This window comes from Notechis scutatus, chromosome 3, assembly GCF_049901735.1.
Source record: "Notechis scutatus isolate UNSWTSFEM ecotype Mainland chromosome 3, rNotScu1.2, whole genome shotgun sequence".
Classification (NCBI taxonomy): Eukaryota; Metazoa; Chordata; class Lepidosauria; order Squamata; family Elapidae; genus Notechis; species Notechis scutatus.
In genome coordinates, this window is record NC_142011.1 from 210079236 (window position 1) to 210101631 (window position 22396).

At 50.3% G+C, this 22396-nt stretch overlaps 1 protein-coding gene across 1 annotated transcript in view; it reads right to left on the minus strand.

Moving 5' to 3' along the window:
* Positions 1-22396, minus strand: part of DGAT1 (diacylglycerol O-acyltransferase 1) — a 38152-nt gene extending 15756 nt beyond the window's left edge. Inside the window, exons 1-7 of the mRNA XM_087958925.1 lie at positions 22074-22396; positions 17098-17185; positions 12230-12270; positions 10059-10144; positions 9719-9771; positions 8265-8370; positions 4901-5020 (exon numbers count right to left, since the gene is read on the minus strand). Of these exons, the coding sequence (XP_087815051.1) occupies positions 4901-5020; positions 8265-8370; positions 9719-9771; positions 10059-10144; positions 12230-12270; positions 17098-17185; positions 22074-22222 (643 nt within the window). The 5' untranslated portion in view covers positions 22223-22396. The remainder of the gene's footprint in view (positions 1-4900; positions 5021-8264; positions 8371-9718; positions 9772-10058; positions 10145-12229; positions 12271-17097; positions 17186-22073) is intronic.

Here is a 22396-nt window from a genome sequence, read left to right on the forward strand (position 1 = left end):
GCAAACCCACCAGATGTGAGTAGCTGGGATCCTGCTAATGATGATGATAAAGAAAAGTTACAAGACTTTAAACTGAAGAATGAGCAGGCTTTATGCATCATAGGACTGACTCTCTGTGATCAGCAGCTTGTCCATATTCGTGGAGAAGAAAATGCTGCAAACTGCTGGGAGAACCTCAGGAAGATTTATGTTCGGGACAGTGTAGGAGCACATATAAATCTTACACGGAAGCTTTTTCGAACGCATCTTCAGAGGAATGGAGATATGTTAGTTCATTTAAACTGTATGAAGAGCATTTTTCAAGATTTGCAAGAAAAAGAGCTTATATTTAATGAACTGCAACAAGTCTACATAATATTATCTTCATTAGATCAAAGCTATGATGACTATGTGACTTCGTTAGAGGTATTGCCAAAAGAAAGCCTCTCATTAACCGAGATTACAGGCAGGCTACTAGAAGAAGCCAGAAGAAGGCGTGGCGTGACGAGCTGAGAGAAGATAAGAAAGAAGAGAAATTATCTTCAAAGCTTGAAAGAAACCAGCAAAGCAAAGTAAAGCACCTGGAAGAAGAGAATTTATCTTCAACGGCATACACAATTAAAAAGTGTTTTAATTGTGGAGGCAGAGGACATTGGCAAGATTCTGCAAAAAGAGAAAAAGCCAGAATGTAAAAAGCCAAAGAAAGCATTTGAACTAGCCACGTTTAGCAACTCTGATGTGAAGAATAATTTATGGGTGGTTGACAGTGGCGCATCCCACTGCATCACAAGAGATAAGACAAAATTTATAAAAATGTCTACAAGTTCTCAACATATATCACTTGCCAATGGCTGGAACCTGAAAGCGAAAGGTCAAGGTTTTGCACGTTGTCCGTACATAAACCAGGATATAAAAATGTTGTATGTACCGCAACTAAAGTTTAATTTGCTTTCAGTAAGGGTATTAGATAAATTAGGTTATGTAATTACTTTTAAAGATAATAATTGCATAATTGAAAAAGATAACAAAAGGGTAACTGCAGCTTTAAATGGAACATTATATGTCTTAGATAATAGTAAGAAAGGGGAGGCTCAGACTGTATTTAATAATATAAAGCCTCATGATGAATGTATCCATTTATTGCATAGGCGTTTGGGGCATGTAAATTTTAAAATGCTAAAGCGTACAGTTGAGTTATCTGAAGGAATAAGGTTAAAACCTTGTGATAAATATTTGCGTTGTAATGTTTGCTGTGAAGATAAGAGCAAGGTATTGCCTGCAAATAGGCTAAATGGTTTCAAAACAAAGAACCTTTAGAAGTGGTATTTGCAGACATAATAGGTCCAAAGAAACCCAGTATGGGGGTGCTAGATATATACTGAGCATTATGGACCATTATTCTAGATATGGGTTTTGCTATTTAATGAAAAGCAAAACTGAAACATATCAACATTTTTCAATTGGCTTAGGTTTGCTGAAAGAAAGTCTAAGCGTCAACTGATAACCCTGGTGACAGATAATGGTACGAATTTATTAATAACAAATTCCAGAACAGACTTAAGGTAGCTGGAATAGAGCATAAAGTCTGCTCCATACAGGCCAGAACATAATGCTTTTATTGAAAGAAGAGGCCAAACACTACAGGCAATGGTTAGAACAATGTTAAATGATTCTGGGTTACCTGATTCTTTGTGGGGGAGGCTACAATGTGTGCTAATAACATATTGAACAACGTTGTTAATACAACAACAGGTGAAATACCATTTACCAGGTGGCATGGCAGGAAACCTGACCTAAGTTACCTGCACACATTTGGTGCACCAGCATGGGTGCATATTCCTGCACAACTCAGAAAAAAAGGGCAACATAGAGCTAAAAGATTTTCTTCGTTGGTTATCAGGCAAACCATAGGGCATATAGATTTTGGGAGAAAGGCACATCTAAAGTGTTATGTAGTGCTAGTGCTCAATTTCTAGAACATGAAGGATGGGAGAAATTAGAACAGGATGCCAATAAAGATGTAATTATTGAATCCTATAGAAATCCCATTAGTTATCCCTGTAACTTTAAAAATAAAGTAAAGAGACAAATACAGGATGAAATAGTGCCCATAAAGGAAGAAACAGATTCAATAGCTGAACAGGATGAGGAAGATGAACAGGTAGTAGTTCAACAAAGTCCTCCTGTAAGCCCTGTAATTCCCAGAAGAACTACACGTATATCTAGACCGCCTGATAGGTACCAGGCTAACACAGTGTGCCAGATTAATCAAGTTCCTAATTCTGTTGAAGAAATTAAAAAGTATCCTAATAAGGAAAAAGAAAAATGGTATGCAGCAATGAATAAGGAACTGAATTCATTAAGTGATATGAAGGTGTTTGAAAATGCCAAATTACCTGTAGGAAAGAAATCCATTGGCTGCAAATGGATATTTAAGGTAAAAACAGATAAAGATGGTAATTTAATCCATAAAGGCAAGGTTAGTAGCCCAAGGTTTTAGGCAGAATGCTAATGACTATGATGAGGTGTTTGCACCTAGTCTTAAGGCAGCAACCTTGAGGGCAGCTTTAGTGTGGGCAGCTAGTAAAAACTATATAGTTAACCATCTAGATGTGGAAACTGCTTACTTGCACGCCCCATTAAAACATATTATTTATATGAAAAAACCTGTTGGTATTAAAAGTGAAAATAAGGATAATAATGATTGTTGGTTGTTAAAGAAAAGTCTCTATGGTCTTAAACAATCAGGCTATGAATGGAACCAGTATATTGTAAAGGAACTAGACAATATAGGATTTAAAGCTGGTTTAGCCGATCCATGTCTGTTTAAGAGGAGACAAATGGGAAAGTATCATTATTATTACTATTCACAGATGACATTGCATTGATAACTGAAACTAATGATGAAGCAAATAAAATAATAGCATCATTAGGAAAGAGAATAAAGATCAAGCAATTAGGGAGATAAAGAAGTATCTCGGTTTGAATATAAAGAAAACAAGGAAAGGTTTTAAAATATCTCAGGAAGATAAGATAAGCAAATTGCTAAAAGATTACAAGATGGAGCTTTGTAAGCCAGCTAAGACTCCAATGAGTCAGGAGTTTAGCAACACTGATGAACAAAGCCCTGAGTTTGATAAGGTGATTTATCAATCTTTAATTGGTAGTTTGAGTTATATTAGTAATTGGTCTAGACCAGATATATCGTACTGCGTGAATCAGTTGGCTAGATTCAATTCTGCACCATGTGAAAGACACTGGAATGCAGCTAAGAGGATATTAAGATATCTTAAAAAGACAATGAATTATTCATTGTATTTAGAACCAAAGGGTGATTTAATTCTGAGTGCTTATGCAGATGCTAGCTTTGCATCAGAAAGAGACACTAGAAAGTCGACTTCAGGAACAGCCATAATGCTGGGTAAAACATTAATAGGCTGGAAGTCAATAAGACAACAGCATATAAGTTTGTCTACTATGGAGGCAGAATTCTCCTGTTTATCATTGTTATGTACAGAATTAATAATGTATAAACAAATGTTAATTGATATAGGTATAACTGTAGATTATCCTATAATTATACATGAAGATAATCAGGCAGCAATTCAAATGGCCACAAATATTGGAGTAAAAACAAGGAGCAAGCATACAGATCTAAGATACCTAAACGTGAGACAATCTGTAAGAAGTAAGATGATTCAGCTAGAGTACTGTATGTCGGAGGACAATTTAGCTGATAATTTTACTAAAGCCCAAGGTGCCAGTAAGCACCAGGAGAGTTGTGAAAAATATGGGATAAGATTGTAAGGTATTATATATTTATTTCACCCAAAAGGGAGTATGTTAGGTATAACATTGATACCAAATATGGTTTGGGTGAATAAATATATAAAACTTAGATATCATGGTTTAAGTGTTTATCACTTTAAGCACAATGCAGCAGGCAATTAGCCAATTAAGGGTGCGGTTAGAAGTTACAATATAAGGAAGCATTAGAAGCTGGAAAGCTGTCTGGCTGTAACTGTGTGCTACTGTAAATGTAACTGTGTGTTGCTGCGACTTACTGTGTGCGACTAACTGTGATTACTGACTGTGAGTGCCTGTGACTGAACTGTTATTTGTTTGCTACTGTTTGCTGAATATCCAGCGTTTGTTTCTCTGGAGAGTGAAACCGGAGGAGGAGAAGATATCTTTATCGGCTGATAAAGATATTGCAAGGACTCTTAACTTGGACTATACTAGTGAGTCTTACTGGATGGAAATACTGTGAATGACTTAATGGACTGAATGACAATGCTTAAACTCTAACTGGATTAAAAACTATTTAAACTACAAACAGTGTTTGTGTTCAGTGTGTGTATACTCTGGGGCCCTTCCGCTCTCCTTTGGTTGCCTGGATTGACTACTGCTGCAATACTCTTCTAGGGGTTAATCCCCAAACCCTAACATAGGGTCTTCTTCTTGAGCTGGACTAGAAGACCTCCAAGATCCCTTCCAGATGTTTATTCTGTTCTACTCTTTCTATATTCCAAGGGTCTTCAAACTGGGCAGCTTTAAGACGTGTGGACTTCAACTCCCAGAATTCCTGAGCTAACATGACTGGAGGAGGAGGAATTCTGGGAGTTGAAGCCCACACGTCTTCAAGCTGCCAAGTTCGAAGACCCCTGCTCTACAAGACCATCTCCTGCCCAAAGGCCCCTGACTCATCCCCTGAAGTCATCAGTGGCTGGACCTGCAACCAGGTGTTCCTTGGCCCTCAGCCAGGACCAGGCCATTCCTCAGCTTGCGTCGAGTTCAGAAGGGTCCAAGGGCCTCCTCCTCTCTCCTTCCCCTCACAGCGTCCCTTCCTCCCACCTGGGTGCCATCACCACCAGGGGGACTCCAGAGGAGCCCAGATCACAGGAGGCCCCTCGACACTCACCTGGGGGTCCTCGGGCGGCTTTTGCAGACTTCTTCTCGCGACACCACTTGTTGACGTCCCTGAAGGAGAAGAGCTTGAGGAAGAGGACGGTGTGGACCGAGAGGGCAAAGATGGCCCCGGCTGTGGAGGAAGGTGGGAAAGAGAAGGTCAGAGGCTTCCCCGGATCACGTGGTCTCTCGGGTGGGGTAGCCCCAAAGAATTCATGGCCGAGTCTCAGCTCAGAAGGAAGGATGGGGCGAAGTTGTCTGAACTTGGGATTTCTAGAATAGGGGTCCCCAAACTTGGCAGCTTTAAGACTTGTGGACTTCAACCCCCAGAATTCCTCAGGTAACATGACTGGAGGAGGAATCCTGGGAGTGGAAGTCCACAAGTCTTAAAGTGGCCACGGTTGGACACACCTCGTATAGGGTCTTCTTCTTGAGCAGGGGTTGGACTAGAAGACCTCCAAGATCCCTTCCAGCTGTTTATTCTGTTCTACTCTTTCTATATTCCAAGGGTCTTCAAACTGGGCAGCTTGAAGACTTGTGGACTTCGACTCCCAGAATTCCTGAGCTAACATGACTGGAGGAGGAGGAATTCTGGGAGTTGAAGTCCACAAGTCTTCAAGCGGCCCAGTTTGGAGACCTCTGCTCTAAAAGGTTGAAAGGAAGAGGCCCACAGATTCTTCCCTCTCTCCTCAACCATGAAATAGCCCAAAGACCAGACGGGCCGCGGTCAGAGCATACAAAAGCAGCTTTCCCGCGTGTTGCCTGGTGTCTATGGAGGCCCTCCTAACCTTCCCAAGACCTCTGTCAACAAGAACTCATCAAACGTTCAGATGACCCCAGAAAATATTGGAATGTGCTGAAATGAGTAGATTGACATTTGAAATTAGAGAACAAGAGGATAAACAATTTTATAAAATTTGGGATCTTTTCTATCAATGGTTAGATAATAAAATACAGTAATGAAATATGTAGATTTTTAGAAAATAATAAATATATAAAGATGTATTTCTTTTTTATTATATCTACAAAATGTTTTTAGGATAGATTTGGGAGGATTATATGAATTGTTATAAAATAAACTAAGTAAATTGTGGTTATCTCGTAAAATATGAATGAACAAAATTATAGTCAAATGATTGATTAATAATATTAGGGTATTTAATTTTTGATTGATAATATGAGCTTTTATGTAATTGTAACTGAAAAGTACAAAATGGATGCACAAAATGATTTGTAAACCAACCGGCACACTGTTTGTATACCTGTGGAAGAAAGTTTGATGTTTTTATGTTTTGTTTGTCTGTTTGTTTTTAAAATCCAATAAAATTTACAAAAAAAAACAACGTTCAGATGACCCCAAGCTGGCAGGACTAAGCAACCCTCCCGAAGGTGGGCTTAAGTGATACAGAAGGGTCTCAACAGACTTCATCATTGGGCCCTGTCTAACGAAAGGAAAGCCAAGGGTGAAAAAAAAAAGGGGCTCTCCATTTAGGCAAGAAAAACCAAATCCACAGGTACGGTATAGAGGTAGAACCCGGCTCAACAGCAGTAAGAGTGAGAGGGACCTTAGGGGTCCCAGTAGAATCCCTTAAAGAGGAGCCAGCCGTGTGCAGCAACTGCCAAAAAAGCGCCAGCCCAGTTCTAGGCTGCATCCACGGAGGATCAAGATCGTGCGAAGTGTTAATACCACTTTTCTAAGGCCTTGGTGAGGCCACACTTGGAATACTGAATCCAGGTTTTGGTTGGCACGATGTAAATGTGGAGACTCTAGAAAGAGTGCAGAGAAGAGCAATAAAGACAATTAGCGGGCTGGAGGCTAAAACCTACAAAGAACGATCGATCGCAAGAAATGGGCCTGGCTAGTCTAGGGGTGGGATTCAAATTTTCTTATTACCTGTTCTATGGGCGTGGCTTGGTGGGCGTGGCAGGGGAAGGAGACTGTAAAATCTCCAGTCAAAGGTATTTGCCAGTTCTCCGAACTACTCAACATTTGCTGATGGCTGGTCTAGGGAAGAGAAGGGCCAGGGGAGACAGGAGAGCAGCCTTCCAAGATCTGAGGGGCTGCCCCAGAGAGGAGGGAAGGGGCCAAGCTACTCTCCAAAGCAAAAGAAAGAAAGAGAGAGAGAGAGGGAGGGAGAGAAAGAGAGAGAAAGAAAGAAGGAAGGAAGAAAGAGAAGAAAGAGAAGAAAGAGAAGAAAGAAAGAAAGAAAGAAAGAAAGAAAGAAAGAAAGAAAGAAAGAAAGAAAGAAAGAAAGAAAGAAAGAAAGAAAGAAAGAAAGAAGAAAGAAAGATCTGAGCAAACCATGGATGGACAGAAGACATGTCTAGTTTAAGGAAAAGAAGGACCAGGGGAGACAGGAGAGCAGCCTTCCAAGATCTGAGGGGCTGCCCCAGAGAGGAGGAGGGAAGGGGCCAAGCTATTTTCCAAAGCACCCGAAGGCCAGACAAGGAGTAATGGATGGAAACTGATCCAGAAGAGATTCAGTCTAGAAATAAGGAAGAATTTCCCGACAGTGAGAACAATCGACCAGTGGAACAGCATATCAATTAGTTCTCCAAAGCCCCGAAGGCAGGACAAGAAACAACGGATGGAAACCCCTCAAGGAGAGATGCAACTCAGGACTAAGAAGGAATTTCCTGGTAGTTACAGCAATCAATCCGTGGAACTGCTTCCCTCGAGAGGTTGTGGGTGGGTCCATCCCTGGAGGGTTTTAAGGAGACCGAAAAGATATTAGGGCTCCTGCTTGAGCAGGGGGCTGGACTAGATGACCTCGAAGGTCCCTTCCAGCTCTGTTATGCTGTTAAGTCTGACCATGCTGGCAGGAAACTGGGGAAGATGCAGCCCCGTCCATGAACAGCTGACGGGAGCAGGACAGGCTGGGAAGGCAGTCCAAGCACCAGGTTGCCCTGTCAGAGCCTATTCAGGAACTGGGATGGAGCTTGGTAACAAGGTCAGCCAATAAATAGGCAGAGCAACTAAGTCAGCCAAGGAGGGCTGTTTGGAAACTGAAACTAGAAGCAGCCTAGGCTTGGTTCTATGTTAAGCTCTGCAACTCTGCAGCCACGTTGAGCGCCGAGTCTGTCTGTTGAAGATGAAACTAACTTGCTTGCTTGCTGAAGACTGGAACTCTGCTCTGAACGTGCAATATGTTTCTGTTTGAGTTTGCTCTAGGTTGACGGAATCTACAACTGGTTTGTAAAATCTACTTATTATGTTTATAAAGATGTTAAATGAAGCATCAGCCATCTGTGTTTTAATTTTCCGGTGCTGAATTATCCCTGCAAAACTCTCAATATGCCCCAAGACCCCCTCCCAGCCAGGCCATTCCCACGAGGCAGCCTGCCTTGCGAGACCCCCACCGCAGGAGAGCACCCACCTGGAGTGACGGAGGTGACAGCCAGCACCACCAGGGCAGGGAAGCATAACACCATCAGGAGGTTGAAAGTGTGCAGGACCGTCCCGCTTTGCTCCGATAAGGAGCCCTGGAGCGCAAAGGAAAGGGCATTTAATCAGAGGACCCCTCCCCCAAAAAAAAGGCTCCAGCACAGTCCAGACCCCCACCAGGAAATGGTAACTCTCTCGATGACATATATGGGGGAAACGATCCAGAATTGGGTTCAAGGCCTTACTGGTTATCCTCCCCAATCAGGACCTTCCTACAGGTGCAGCTGCCTTCCAGAAAAGGGGCATCAGGGATGTCCAATCGTGGTGACTTTAAGACTTACGGACTTCAACTCCCAGAATCCCCCATGTGCTGGTTGGGGAATTCCTGGAACGGAAGCCCATAGTTCTTAAAGTTGCCAAGGCTGGGTATCCCCTGCTCTACATCACCTTCTTTTCGCCACCCCATAATCCCTTGCATTGGAGCGGAGCCTGGGCAACCGAAGGCAGCTGAGTGATTACTGGCCGGATGCCCTTCCTGTCACCAATGCGGAGTTCTTGCTCAGCAGATATATATTCCCATTGTGGCCAGAGAGAGAAATATCTGCCTCGGATTGAGCGCACAGCCTCCTAATTGGGAGGCCAGAGCTCCAACCTCGAGGCCACCGCACCACTCCGGTCCCCTGCCTTACCTCCAGCCCTGAGAAGGTCACCCTCAGAGAAAGCCAGAGACGCCACAGACCAGCCCATAATAACCCTCAGGCACCAACCCCCCCACCGTCTCTCCTCTCATTGTCCTCCTTGTTCTCAAGGGCCACGGATGGCAAAGGGCACCAGGTGCAGCCCTCCACTTACAACCGCCGCCGAGATCCAAAACGGGGCAGCCGTGGAGTGAGTTGTGACTCATTTTACGACCTTTCTTTCCACAGTTGTTAAGTGAACCACTGCAGTGGTTAAGGGACTCTGGCTCCCCCCATTGGCTTGGCTTGTCAGGAGACTGCAAAAGGGGGACACACAGGAGTCCGCGGTCGTGCGTTTGAATTTTGATCCTGTGACCTCGAGGAGGCTGCAACCGTCCTTAAGTGTGAAAACCAGTCCTAGGACGCTTTGTTTGCTGCCACTGTAACTTGGAACGGTCATTAAATTAACTGGTAAGTCTTGTGCTTAAACAACCAGGAAGAGAAGACCTGATCCTGTGAGCGAGATGGGAGTCTCTACATCGGATGTTGCCTTTATTTCAGAAAATTTGCACAGCTGCCCAGGTCATCCTCAGCGACTCCGGGCGGCTTATAAAGGCAAAAACCCGGATATAAAACAATATAAAAACCAATCGCCCACGGCCGGATCGAGTGGGGACAAGAGAGTTACCCAAGGACTTGACCTGCAAATAAATGAAGCAGCGGGAATAAAAGCGGAAGGACGGCACCCCAACCCATCATCCCCGCTCACCGTTGCAAGCTTCTTCTCTACGTGGAGGGTCACCAGGGCAAAGCCGTTGGCCCCTGAGAAGGAAGGCAGAAGGACGCTGGTCACAGACAGGCCAGCCCCGAAGGAGGGGCCCCCTGCTCCCCCCCAAAGGCCTCGGGCTTCCCTCTCCACTAAACCGGGCGGGAGGGACCCCCTTCTGCTGGAACGCACCCTTAGTAGCCCTCTCCACGTCATGCCAGAGCGTCCAGAACCTGACACACACACACACACCCCAGCAAAGTTTCGGGGGTTCTTGAGAGGGAGGCAGTAAGGACCCACCTACCGTCACCTCCCCCTCCCGAAGGAAGCCAAGTTGACTCACCAATAATAAGGCATGGAGCTGGCCAGCTATAGGGGTCCTTCAGAAACAGGGAGATGACCTGGATGGGGTCCACCAGAATGCCATACCTGAAAAAACAAAGAACCTGGTTGGCTGTGGGCCCACTGGGGGTTGGGGGCAGGAAGGGAGGGGCTGCTGTTGTGGGATGGAGCAGCCTGTCAGCCTCCCCCCATTCTGCACAGTCTTATCTATTTGCAGGCCAAAGCCAAGTTCTGTTTAGTTGGAGGGGTCCTTGGTGCTCTCTTAGGTTGCTTGGATTTTTGCAGAAGTTTCATTACCCAGCTAGGTAACGTCATCAGGGCTAATCCTCTGTCGTTTGAACACTGCCCCCCACCCCTCCAATTTGTCCCAGAGGATTCCAAGACTATTAAGCAAGGGGAAGGGAGCGGCCTGGCCCCCCCCCTCTGGGTAGAGAAGGACCTCAGGTTTAAAGAATGGGGCTGGGAGGCCCATAGTACCTTCAGAGTGTGGGAAATGGTGCAAACTGTGCTTTGCCTCATGCGCAACGCTGCATTTTACGTTGGGAGGGGGGGCGCACACACACCACGCACTGCACCAGTGTCTCCCCCTTGTGAGCAACCGTGCGTTTTGCCTGCTGCAGGGAGAGCGGGCAGGCAGCCTTCCAAGCTGCAGGAAGATGTTTGATGTGCCCGTAGCACTGGCCTCAAGTGGAGTGGGCTATCGTTGAGGTCACCGTGGAGGGGCTGAAGAAGATCAAAGCCAGGGGGGTATCCAACCTTGGCCACTCCGGTGGACTTCAACTCCCAGAATTCCCCAGCCAGCTGTAGTCTCCCGTGGGAAGGCAAGAGATGGGGCTTAGCTGGGAAGAGACGGAGGGCGTGCAGAGAGGCGTGGAGCCACAGGGTGGCAGCACCCCCCTTGCCCATCTGCCAGAAATAGAAAACCCGCCAGGCGGCTTCCCAGCCTGGCACCCTGGCATTCCAGCAGGAGCTGTAGGAGGAGCAGACCTGGTCTGACTCCCCCTTTCCTAGCCCATTCAGTCACAGTTTTGTTCCATAGAGCTGGCTGGCTGAGGAATTCTGGGAGTTGAAGTCCACGAGTCTTAAAGTGCCAAGGTTGGAGACCCCTGCCATAGAATATCAGGATAGATAGATGTATATAGCAGGTGTGTGTGTGTGTGTGTGTGTGTGTGTAGATATATATGTAGATGTAGATGTAGATATATGGGTTGCCCCAAAGGGGCTTTTTCCAAAAAGGAAATTGGACTTCTGTTAGGGATAACATTGGTTAGTTTGGATAAAAATAATATATAAACTATGTTAGTGAGTTTAAGTGTATGTATCACTTTAAACTGTAAACCAAGTTTTGGGTGCTGTTGTAAAATCACCATAAGCGGGAGCAAGAGAGCTCACTGTTTGCCCTGGCTTATACTGGATTGCTGACAATGATGAATTGATGGTGATAAGTGCGTGTTTGCTGAGAGAAGAAAAGGGGTTTGATTTTTCTTCATATCTCTGACTGCAAAAGAGATATATCACTGGACTGATTGATTGTAAGTTTAATGAACTCTTTTTCAACACTGGACTTTGCAAACTGAATAACCCCGGACTGACTGAACTTAGTGTATGACATATGGACTTTTTGACTATGCTATAACTCTTGCTGGAATAAAAACTATTTAACTTGCACAGTGTATCTGTCTTACTGAGTGTGCTTACTACAACGCTTTTGTCTCACATATCTGCCTGCCTGCTAGACTGCCGTTGCACGTTCTGCTAGGGTATATCCCTAACAACTTCCTTGGTTTTTTCCCCCTCTGACAATGTTTCGCTTCTCATCCAAGAAGCGCCTGGAGTTCTGACTAACTGGTGGAGGAGGGATTTATGCTCCTGCAGTTTATCCGGTCTCCAAAAGCGCCTTTGCTGGAGGGGCAACTACAGAGACCTAAGCCCAACCCTAACCTCTCCGCCACCCCCCTTGCTGAAGCTGAGGGCAAGCAAGGCTACAAAAGGTAGGACTCTGATGGATTCCCTGCCAGGCCTAGACTGACTTGGCACCCAAGGGCAGTTCCTTCCTTGCCCTGTCGCCTTCCGTGAACACCCCCTCCTGGGCGAGAGGCCAGGGAGCAGGCCAAGGGGGGGTGGGGGGTTGAGCTGGCAGAGCTGGAGGGAGGAAGGGCGCCTGGCACTTACTTGATGAGGTTCTCCAGGAAGAGGCGGGCATTGCTGAGGACCTGCAGGGAAAGGAGACAGACAGGACCGATATAACCCACCAGCCTTGGGCCAAAAGAAAGTGGGGGTAGGTAAGAAGAGCCACAGTACAGACCACCGTTGAGCCCAGAAATTCCCATTGCTAAGCCAAGCACTTGTTGAGCTTGGATGATATGACCACCGCCACCACCCCAGGACACCGAAACGGTCGTAAATAGGAGTCAGTTGCCGAGCATCTGAATTTTGTTCCCGTGACCACGGGTTGCTGTATCGGTCATAGGGTGGGAAACGGACATCGTTTGGTTTTTTTACAGTGATGTTGTAACTTTGAACTGTCACTAAATGAATTGTTGTAAGTCGAGGTCCGCCTGTATTGTTTACCATACGTTGAGAACATGACAGAAGGGAATACACACACACACACACACACACACACACGAGATCCACCTAATTATACCGAAAATGTGTATGGGGATTATGGCAGTGACATCCTCCTAAGGCAGGGGTGTCCAACCTTGGCAATTTTAAGACTTGTGGACTTCAACTCCCAGAATTCCCCGGCCAGCTTTGCTTGCAGTTTTCTTTAAATGGAGTTTTGTTTTCGAGCAAGGACAGTAATTTTTTTAAAGTTATACATTTGGTAAAGTTTGAATAGCAGGGCAGGATTTGGGATGATGTAGCTGGGGTCTCCAAGCTTAGCAACTTTAAGACGGGTGGACTTTAATTCCCAGAATGCCCCAGCCAGCAAAGCTGGCTGAGGAATTCTGGGAGTTGAAGTCCACAAGTCTTAAAGTTGCCAAGGTTGGACACCCCTGTCCTAAGGCCTTCCAGGATCACACCTAATTCTGTCCAACTTTTGTCCAGACAGAGCAAGGCAGGTCAAACCTAGTGGGTTGAAACCAGGAGGGTGTCCAACCTTGGCAAATTGAAGACTTCTGGCCTTAAGACTTGTGGCCTTCAACTCCCAGAATTCCCCAGCCTGCTTAGCCAGCTCTTCCCAAGTTTAAGACTTGTTAGATTAGATTAACAGAGTTGGAAGGGAACTTCTAGGTCATCTAGTCCAGCCGCCTGCCCAAAGAGGAGAAGCTACACCATTTCTGACAGAGGGCAGCCCAGTCTCTTCTTGAAAGCCTCCAGGGACGAAGCTCCCACAACCTCCGAAGGCAACTTTTGTTCCATGGATTGATTGTTCTCAATGTCAGAAAGTTCCTCCTTATTTCCAGGTTGAATCTCTCCTGGATCAGTTTCCTTCCATTGTTCCTTGTCTGGCCTTTGGGTACTTTGGAGAATAGCTTGACCCCCCCTTTCTCCTCTCTGGGGCAGCCCCTCAAATATTGGAAGATGCTCTCCTGTCTCCACTGGTCCTTCTCTTCCCTAGACCAGCCAGGCCCAGTTCCTGCAACCGTTCTTCATGTGTTTGAGCCCCCAGTCCCCTAATCATCCTGGTTGCTCTTCTCTGCACTTTTTCTAGAGTCTCAAAATCTTTTTTATAGTCAGGTGACCAAAACTGGATGCAGGACTCTAGGTGTGGCCTTACTCAGGCTTTATAGAGTGGTATTAGTCCCTCCCTTGATCTCGATTGTATCCCTCTGTTAATGCAGCTTAGGACTGCATTGGCTTTTTTGGCTGCCGCTGCACACGGCTGGCTCCTATTTAGCTGGATGTCCACTAAGACTCCAAGATCCCTCTCCCAGTTGGGGAGGAGGAGGGAGAGGACGCACATCCCAGCTATTGGAGGGGCCTTGCTGTGGCAAGCGTGCAGTTACAAGGCAGGGCATCCCACAGCTTCAGGGCAAAGGTTGCCAAGAGTGATGGGGCAATGTGCCAAGAACACTTTGAACTCCCTTCTCCACCCCCAGGTTAACTAATCCTGCAGCCGACTTCACTGGGTCCCTGGAGGGCAGATGGGCTGGCAGTGCCAGGTGCAGCCACGCCCTGGTTGAAGGTCAAGGAGGCAGCGTGGCAAGGGATTGTCACCTCCAACCGCCAGCTAGGGGAGCAGCCTGAAGCAGGAAGATGGGTGATGGCAGAGGTGCCCTTGTGGTTGTGGTTCATGGACAGAGGGGCACCCCACTTTTTGTTAAGGTCTCGTGATGGAGAAACCATTCCCCCAGGGACGGACGCCAGCAACACAGCAGTCCTTGGCCAGGGCAGCCAGCAGCGGGCATGCCACCAACAGGGAGACAACCTTGGCCAATGTAAGACTTGTGGCCGGCTGGGGAATGCTAGGAGTTGAAGTCCACAAGTCTTAAAGGTTGGACCCCGCCGGTTGAGATCCATCTTGTTAGGATGCTGCCAGAAGCACCTCACTCCTCCATTCAGAGAAGGTTCAAGAGCCTCGAATGGGAGCCCTTTGGCTGAACTGATGGAGGGGTCCGTTTCGGAAGACAAGCTGCCCCAAAGTAGCGTCTGGTCCATATGAACAAACACATGGAGAACGGTGGCCAGGAAGTGGGAATGGCCAGCCTAGTGAAGAGAAGGGCTAGGGGTGACACGACAGGAGGGCTCCAGTCTTTGAGGGGCTGCCCCAAAGAAGGGGAGGGGGTCAATTGATTCTCCAAAGCCCCTGAAAGCAGGACAAGCAGCAGTGGGTGGACGCTCATCAAGGAGAGAAACAACTTGGACTTAAGGAGAAACTTCCTAACCATGAGAGGAAGGAATCATCGGAAGGGCTTCCCCCCAGAAGTTGTAAGCGCTTCATCCCTGGAGGCTTTTAAGAAGAGGCTGGACAGCCAAGGGTCTCCTGCTTGAGCAGGGGGCTGGACTAGGTGACCTCAGAGGTCCCTTCCAGCTCGGTTGTTCTGTTATTCTTCTTGTTTTTTTGAGTGGTGTCCCCTGGCCCAGTTGGCAAGAACCGGCTATTAGGGGCTGGATTACCGGCCTTGGCACAGCTGTGCCCCAGCGGGTGCAGCTGGCAATCCGATCCCCGCAGGAGAGGCCGATCTGCAGTGCGGGTGGACCTTGGGAGGGAGCCCAGCGCTGCAGTCCTCTGCCCTGCGGTCGCGCCAGCTTCTTGGAGGCCAGGAGCCCCTCCCGGCACGGCTCTCCTTTCCCCCCGGGTCTGTCCTGATGACCCTCGAGATGCGGAACCTGCTTGGATGTTCACCACCAGCTCCGGGATTACGTTCCCCATAAAATCCCTGGAGACGGAAGCCGCTTCGGCCCGGAGAAGAGGCCCTTGGGAGCCTCGGGGGCGTCCTCCGAGCACTGGAATGGCCTGTGGAGAGCTGCCCTCCCTCCGTGTGCCCGCTGGCCACCGGACACGGGGTCCTCTGGATGGGAACCGATCTGTTGTGCCAGGGCTTCACAACAAGTGGAACGCATGGAGGACAGGAGGGAGGAGGAACAGGGCAGTCCTCTAGCACAGGGGTCGGCAACTGGTGGGCCGGGGACCACTGGTGGTCTGCAAGAAAATTTCGCTGGTCCGCAGAGAAATGTCCCCCCCAAAGCAATTAATCCAGGCTGCGCAGGAACGCAAGGCTGCACCGCCCACATGGCCTGCGGGAACACAAGGCTTGCGTCGCTTGCACTGTGCACAACACGAGGGAGTGAGGGGAGGGGGGAAAGGGCGGAGGGGGGGAATTTGCCCCACTCGCTCCACATGCCTGGCCTGGCCACTGGGCTGCTTCTCTCCGCTTCTTCCTTCTTCTGCTTTTGGCTGCACACAAGGAAAGCAGCCAAAGTCTTCCTTTCTCTCCCCCAAACTCCGCCAGAAATGAGTCTTTGGGACCCTGCAAGGCCTCCTGCTCCAAGAGGCTGCGCCGGCAAAGACTCGTTTCTGGCGGAATTTGGGGGAGAGAAAGAAAGACTTCTGCGGCTTCTGCTGCTTTCCTTGCATGAAGCCAAAAGTCTCTCTCTCTCTTTCCCCCTGAGAACAGAGCTGGAGACAACATCCTGCGATCCCAAATAAAGAACGATCGATCGGTAGGAAAACGGGGTGGGGGATTTTCCTGCAGACTTTTTGGGGGATTTTCCCAGGGTCTCTGGTCTGTGGGATTTAAAATGATGAGTTTGGTGGTCCCTGAGGTCCAAGAGATTGGCGACCCTTGCTCTAGAAGACTAGGAACGTCCAACCATGGCCACTTCAAGAGGGGTGAACTTCAACTCCCAGAATTCTCCTCAGCCAGCCATCCTGGCCTGGGGAATTCTGGGAGCTCACCTCTGGAAGTGACCAAGGTTGGGCCTCCCAGGTCTAAGGCAACGTTTTTCATGCTGGCTGGGGAATTCTGGGAGTTGAAGTCCTTCAGGTCTTAAAAGGCACCATGTTTGCAGACCCCTTGCTAGCAGACAAACATCCGGTGGCAGCATGGAGACCCGAAGCCTTCCCACCATGATAGAAGCCTGGAAGACCCCAACGGGAGATGCCTCTAGGACAGAGGTCTGCAAACTTGACCACTTGAAGACTTGGGGACAGATCTGGCTGGAGAATTCTGGAGGTTCTCAAGTCTTAAAGTGGCCAAGTTTGGGGACCACTGCTCTAGGAGGTGGGAAGAAAACAACCGTCACCTCCCACCCACCCCAGTTTCTAATATCCTCCACCATTCCATCCCGAGAGGCCAAAATCGCCACTGAAACACTCGACTCTCGTTCCCTTGGCCCATTTCCCAGCCGTCCGTGCCAGCACGAGCCGCCACTCGTCCCCAGCCAAAGCCGCCAGGCTGCCGGGCTGTTGAGACCACAATGTCCTCTCTGTGCTGAGAAGTGGCCGGCGAGAGCATCTGCCTGGCAGGCTGCCAGCTTTCGCGGTGCAAGGCCTGAAAAAGGCAGCTGGCGTCTGCCGTCCGGGTGGGTGGGTGGGTGAGGATGCCAAGGGGCAGCCAGCCAGGAATCGGGTGGCAGGGGCTACTCACCAGCATGACCACGCACCAGTTCAAGATGCCCCGGTAGTTGCTGAAGCCGCTGGCGGAGCTGAGCAGGGAATCCTGCAGCTTGTGACACCTGGGGGAGGGGAGAGAAGGAGGAGCCACAGGTGAGGCTGGATTTCAAAGTGTGTGGGGGGAGTTGGAGCCCAATGCAAATTCTGTGGCTGGGCAAGAGAGCTCAGTCGGTTTTGCCCCATTTTACAACCTTTCTGGTCACGTTCTTAAGCAAACCACTGCAGTTTGGACAGCCGTTTGTCTGAAACGGGGTTGGGCAGGGTCTCCTGCCTGAGCAGGGGGTTGGATTAGATGACCTCCGAGGTCCCCCCCAACTCTGTTATTCGTCTGATTGGAGTGGGGGGGGGCTGGCCCAGTTGGCCAGGACCAGCTACTAGTTTAAGAAAATTGGACTCTCTATTCCGCTGTTAAGTGAGTCACGCGGCTGTTAAGTGAACCTGGCCTCCCCACATTGACTTGCCTTGTCCGCAGGTCGCAAAAGGCCATCGCCTGAGCCTGGGATGCTGCCCGACTGTTGTGCGGGTCAATTGCCGAGCGTCTGGATTTTGATCACCTGAGCCCCAGGGATGGTGGCAGGGGGAGGATATGCTGCAAAAATCCCCCTTCCTTCCCCACCCCACTGACCTGCTTTCCAGCTCCGTTCTCCTGGGCAGGGCAACCAAAGGAGACCCTGCCGATCAGCTGGGACTCAATGGGAGGCGGACAAGAGGTGGGCTTGGCGGGGCCAGTCAGAGGCGGGATCGGCCGGTTCTCCAAACCACTCAAAAGTTCCGCTACCGGTTCTCCAGAACTGGCTGAATCCCACCTCTGGTTGAGGGCCACCCCAGAATCCTTGGGGTGTGAGGAAGGCAGGTCCAGGACGGTGTGGACACGGGCGATAGCAACGGGAAGGGCCCTGGAGGTCCTGAAATCGGTCCCCCAAGCATTCTGGGTGCTTCTCCAAAGCCCCTGAAGGCAGGACAAGAAGCAATGGATGGAAACTAATCCAGGGGAGAAGCAGCAACCTGGAATTCAAGGAGAAACGGGGAAGACAAGGAACCAGTGGAACAGCTGGCCACCGGTGGTTGTGGGTGCTCCATCCCTGGAGATTTCCAAGAAGAGACTAGACAGAATGCTACAGGGTCTCCTGCTTGAGCAAGGGGGCTGGACTAGAAGACCTCCAAGGCCCCTTCCAACTCTGTTATTCTGCTCATGTCAAAAGCCGGGACTCCACCCCTCCTTTGAAGTCTCTCTGGTTGAGGAACTTCCCACCACACCCAGGTGAGCAACTCCTCCGCCTAGTTTCCACATTCAGCCCCAGGTTGAAAGGTCCTGTTAATCTCAAGCCATTCGTCTGTCTGGACCAGCCTACAGGAAGGAGCCCGGCCTTCCCCTCCCAAGCCCTCTCCGGCCAGCCGTGGCCCTTGGAGCCCCGGCTGCCTTGACCAACGGAGGAGAAGTGGGGCCCGGGCGCCTCATGCCTCGCCGGACCCCTTCGTGCTTGCAAGGACCCAGGAAACACGAGGGCTCCAGACTGTGACCCTCCTTGAGGTCCCTGCTTCTGGATGGGGGGTGTCGAAGGGCTCTCTTACATATGGGGGGTGGTGTTCCTGTGGCTTCCCAGTCACAAAGTGGCAGGAGGTCAGGAAAAGGGGACGTGGTAGCAAAAGCCACCCAGCCGCTTCATAGGTTCCTCCGTGTCCTTTAATCAGAAGGACCAACTCTGGAAACCTCTCCAGCAGAAACTCTACGGCCGGGGTCATCAAACTTGACAGCTTTAAGACTGGTGGACCTCAACTCCTCCGCTTGGACACACCCACCCCCCGTGGCCCACAGCTCTTGGGGGTCTTGTGGGGGCGCCTGAGGCTGCTCACAACTAACCTTTCCAGGTGGGCTTTCAATCGAAAACCGAAGCCCGACTAGGCTGCCCAGAGGACCCGTGCCAAGATCCTGGCTTTGGAAGCCGGGGGGGCTGCAAAGAGGCCGTGGGGGCAGAGTGGCTCATTTGCAAACTTGTGGAAGGGAGCTGGAGATGACTTCTGTCCTGCACAATTCCAGGGCCTCCCCTTGGAGACAGCTGCTGGCCGGCTGGCTGCTCTGGGAAGAGGGCGGCAGGGAACAGTTCCTGCATCTGTACTGGAAGCGGATCTCTACCCCCACAACTTGCCTGCTCACCTAGACCCCCCCACCCCCCACTAAGGTGAAGAACAACAGAGCCAAACGGGCTTATTAAGGGACCCGTTAAGCAGGAGAGCCTGTGGAGGTGGGGGAGGGGCAATCACCTTGGACCCTTGTGCGTTTCTCAGGCTGTTCTGCTATCTGGCCGAGCCTGTTCATCGGGGTAGCAAGCGGCTCTGTCCCCACCCCAGCCACACACACAGAGCCACATTCCTGAGAAGGGAAGAAGCTCCAGATCAGGCTTCCTTTGAAGAGGGAAGCCCCCCCAGGACATGGGCCCTCCCCTCCACCCCCCAAAGGCAGCCCCAGCTCTTCCCTGCCAGGAGGAAACCCCGGGGGAGGGGGCTCCTATTCCAGGCCCCCTCCAGCCCCAGCACACAGAGAGTCAGCTGGAGCTGCCCCCAAAGCCCAGCCCAACACGCTGAGCCTCCCTGTTGGCTTCCCACGACTATCTGAGCACTCGAACCCAGGGCAGGCTGGGTCTTCAAGCGGTGCCCCTGGCAAAACAAAGCGATGGCAAATCCAGGATAACGCTGCAGGGTCTAATCCAAGTCGGTCTCTGGGACCGGAGTTTCCTCTTCTTCCAAAGCTTTTGGACTGGTGCTGGAGCCCGTCCTCCGGGACCTTCTCTTGGGACAGACAAAGCGACCCAGATTTTGCCTCCTGCCAAAGGGGAAGCCCGGGCAACGCAGGATCCTGACCTGGGCACCTGCAGCCCGGAGGCTCCTATGCAAATGCCGAGCGTGCAATTTGTTCCCAGTACCGGTCATGGATAAACCACCCAAGCCGACAGTTATGCCTGCCAGGGCGTCAAGGCTGCGGTTCTGCAGCACTTGCCCGGGCACCTCAAAACAAACACCTCGCCCAGAGAACGGCACCCAGGGAGCCAGTTTCTGCATCAGAGGAAGAAACCAGCCAAGCATTGCAAGCCGACCCAGAAGAGCGTCCAACGCTCCTGTTTGCACCGTGGGTGCGGTGCCAACCCTCCCTGCAACCTGCCACTAACTAGCCTGAATTAATAATTGCCGCTATTCACTCCCTGGCAAAACAAATGCCTAATCTATCACTGGCTTAGCCAAACGGGCGGTTCTGAACTCTGGTGAAGCTCAGGAATACAGCGTTGGAAGGGAGCTTGGAGGTCTTCTAGTCCAACCCTCTGCTCAGGCAGGGAACCCTAGACTATTTCAGACAAATGGCTGTCCAGTCTCATCTTAGAAACCTCCAGTGTTGAGGCCCCCCACAACTTCTGGAGTTAATGTCTTCCACCGATTGTTCTCATTGTCAAGACGTTTCTTCTCCGTTCTAGGCTGCTTCTCTTTGACTCGTTTCCATCCTTTGAGCATCTATGCTCAGTCACCCAGGTCACAGCTGTCCCAAAGGTGCTTCTTCGGGAGGCAACTGGGCTTCCTTTCCTTTTTTCCTTTGAAGACATTCTGCTTCTCATCCAAGAAAAGCTTCTTCCGTTCTGACCGGATGGAGGAGAATGCAAGAGCTGAAGAAACTCCTGGGATGAGAAGCAGAACGTCTTCCAAGGAAAAAAGGAAAGGAAGCCCAGTTGCCTCTTGATAAAAACACCCTCAGGGATTTCCACCCAGGGCTTCTTGCCCTGCCTTCGGGGGGGGGCTTTGGAGAACAGAATCTTCTTTGGAGCAGCCCCTGAGAGGGTGATAGGACTCTTGGCAAGGCAGGGCAAGGGCCCCAGGAGAAGGCAGGGGGGAAAGCTGCTCTCCCTCCCCTTTCTCCCCCCACCACCACCACATCAGGAGGAGCCTGTTGAAATGCAGATCACCTTTGTCCTGCAAAACTGATGACACAGAGTTTCTCCAAGGGTGTGCCAGTTCTTACTATGCTTTGGAGTCATTGACTTGTAGAGCCAGTAAAACTTTCCTAACTTTCCTGGCCAGGCTTGGGGGGTCTGTCTGTGAGAGTGTGGGCGCATCATACCAGACGCCTTTTTGCAAGGAAGCCCAAAGGTCTTGGCAACTTCTGGCACAAAGTCCAAGCACGTGAGTCAAGCCCTCCTGACGTGGAAGGCTGCATGGGTGTTGCCAGAGGTTGAGGCAACCAGTTTGAACCCAGTGCAAACAACCGCAGGCAATCGTGCTCTCGAAGAGGAACTCGCTTCCTCCTCGCGGTCGCTTTCTTGGCCAAAAACAGCAAAAAGCCAAGGGGTGTGTTTCTCTCTCTCTCTCTCTCTCTTTCCCTTTTTACAACTGGGAAGCTCCTCTCCCAGGGCAGAATTTTGGATTTGAAAAAAAGGCAGGAAGAAGAAATAAGCCCCCCCCCTCCCAAAATATAGCCTCTCAATCGGAGCGGTCAATGCCTGGAACTCTGCTGTTACATCCTCTAACCCGCCACTCCTCGAACCTCAACCTATCCCCTATTGACCTCCCCCCTTTCCTAAGAGGCCTGTAAGGGGCGTGCATAAGGGCACCATGGTCCCTGTCCTATTGCCCCAATTATTGCACCTATTTCCTGTATTCCTAACCGTGTTTGTACTTATACCTATTAGCTTGCAAGCGATGGGCAAATCCATCAATCAATACAGCTGGCAAGGGCCTTAGAGGTCTTCTAGCCCAACCCCCTACTCAAACAGGAGACCCCATACCCTGCAATTCCAGACAGCCCCTTCTTAAAAACTCTCCAACCCAAAGCCAACCCCTCCCCGTGGGGGTCTGAGCTCTCCACTCCCCCTTCAGGGGGGCTTCCAGAGGCAGAAACAGCTGGGAGACACCCCCCCCCCACGACCCCTCCCCTCAGCCGCGGGCTGGGGGGGCGGGCACCTTCGTTACCTGAAGTCGGCGTCGGAGAAAGGATCCGCGCCATCCCCCGCGCCGCGCTGGGCCGGGCTGGCCCCTCCCGCTCCGCCGGGGGGCTGCCGAGAGCCGGTCCCCGCCCGCCTCTTCGGCTGCTGGCCGCCGTCGTTGCCCCGCTCGCCCATGGCTGTCGGGGCGGCCGGAGGGAGCGCGGACCCCGCGGCGCCTTCCGCCACCTCCTCCCCTCCGCCTCGTCGCCGCCCGTTGCTCGCCGCCCGCCGGGCCACGCCCCCTCCGCCGCCAGCGCCCGGCCGCGTCGCCTCGGGGACGCCGTAGCTCCGCCCACCGCACGCGCCCTC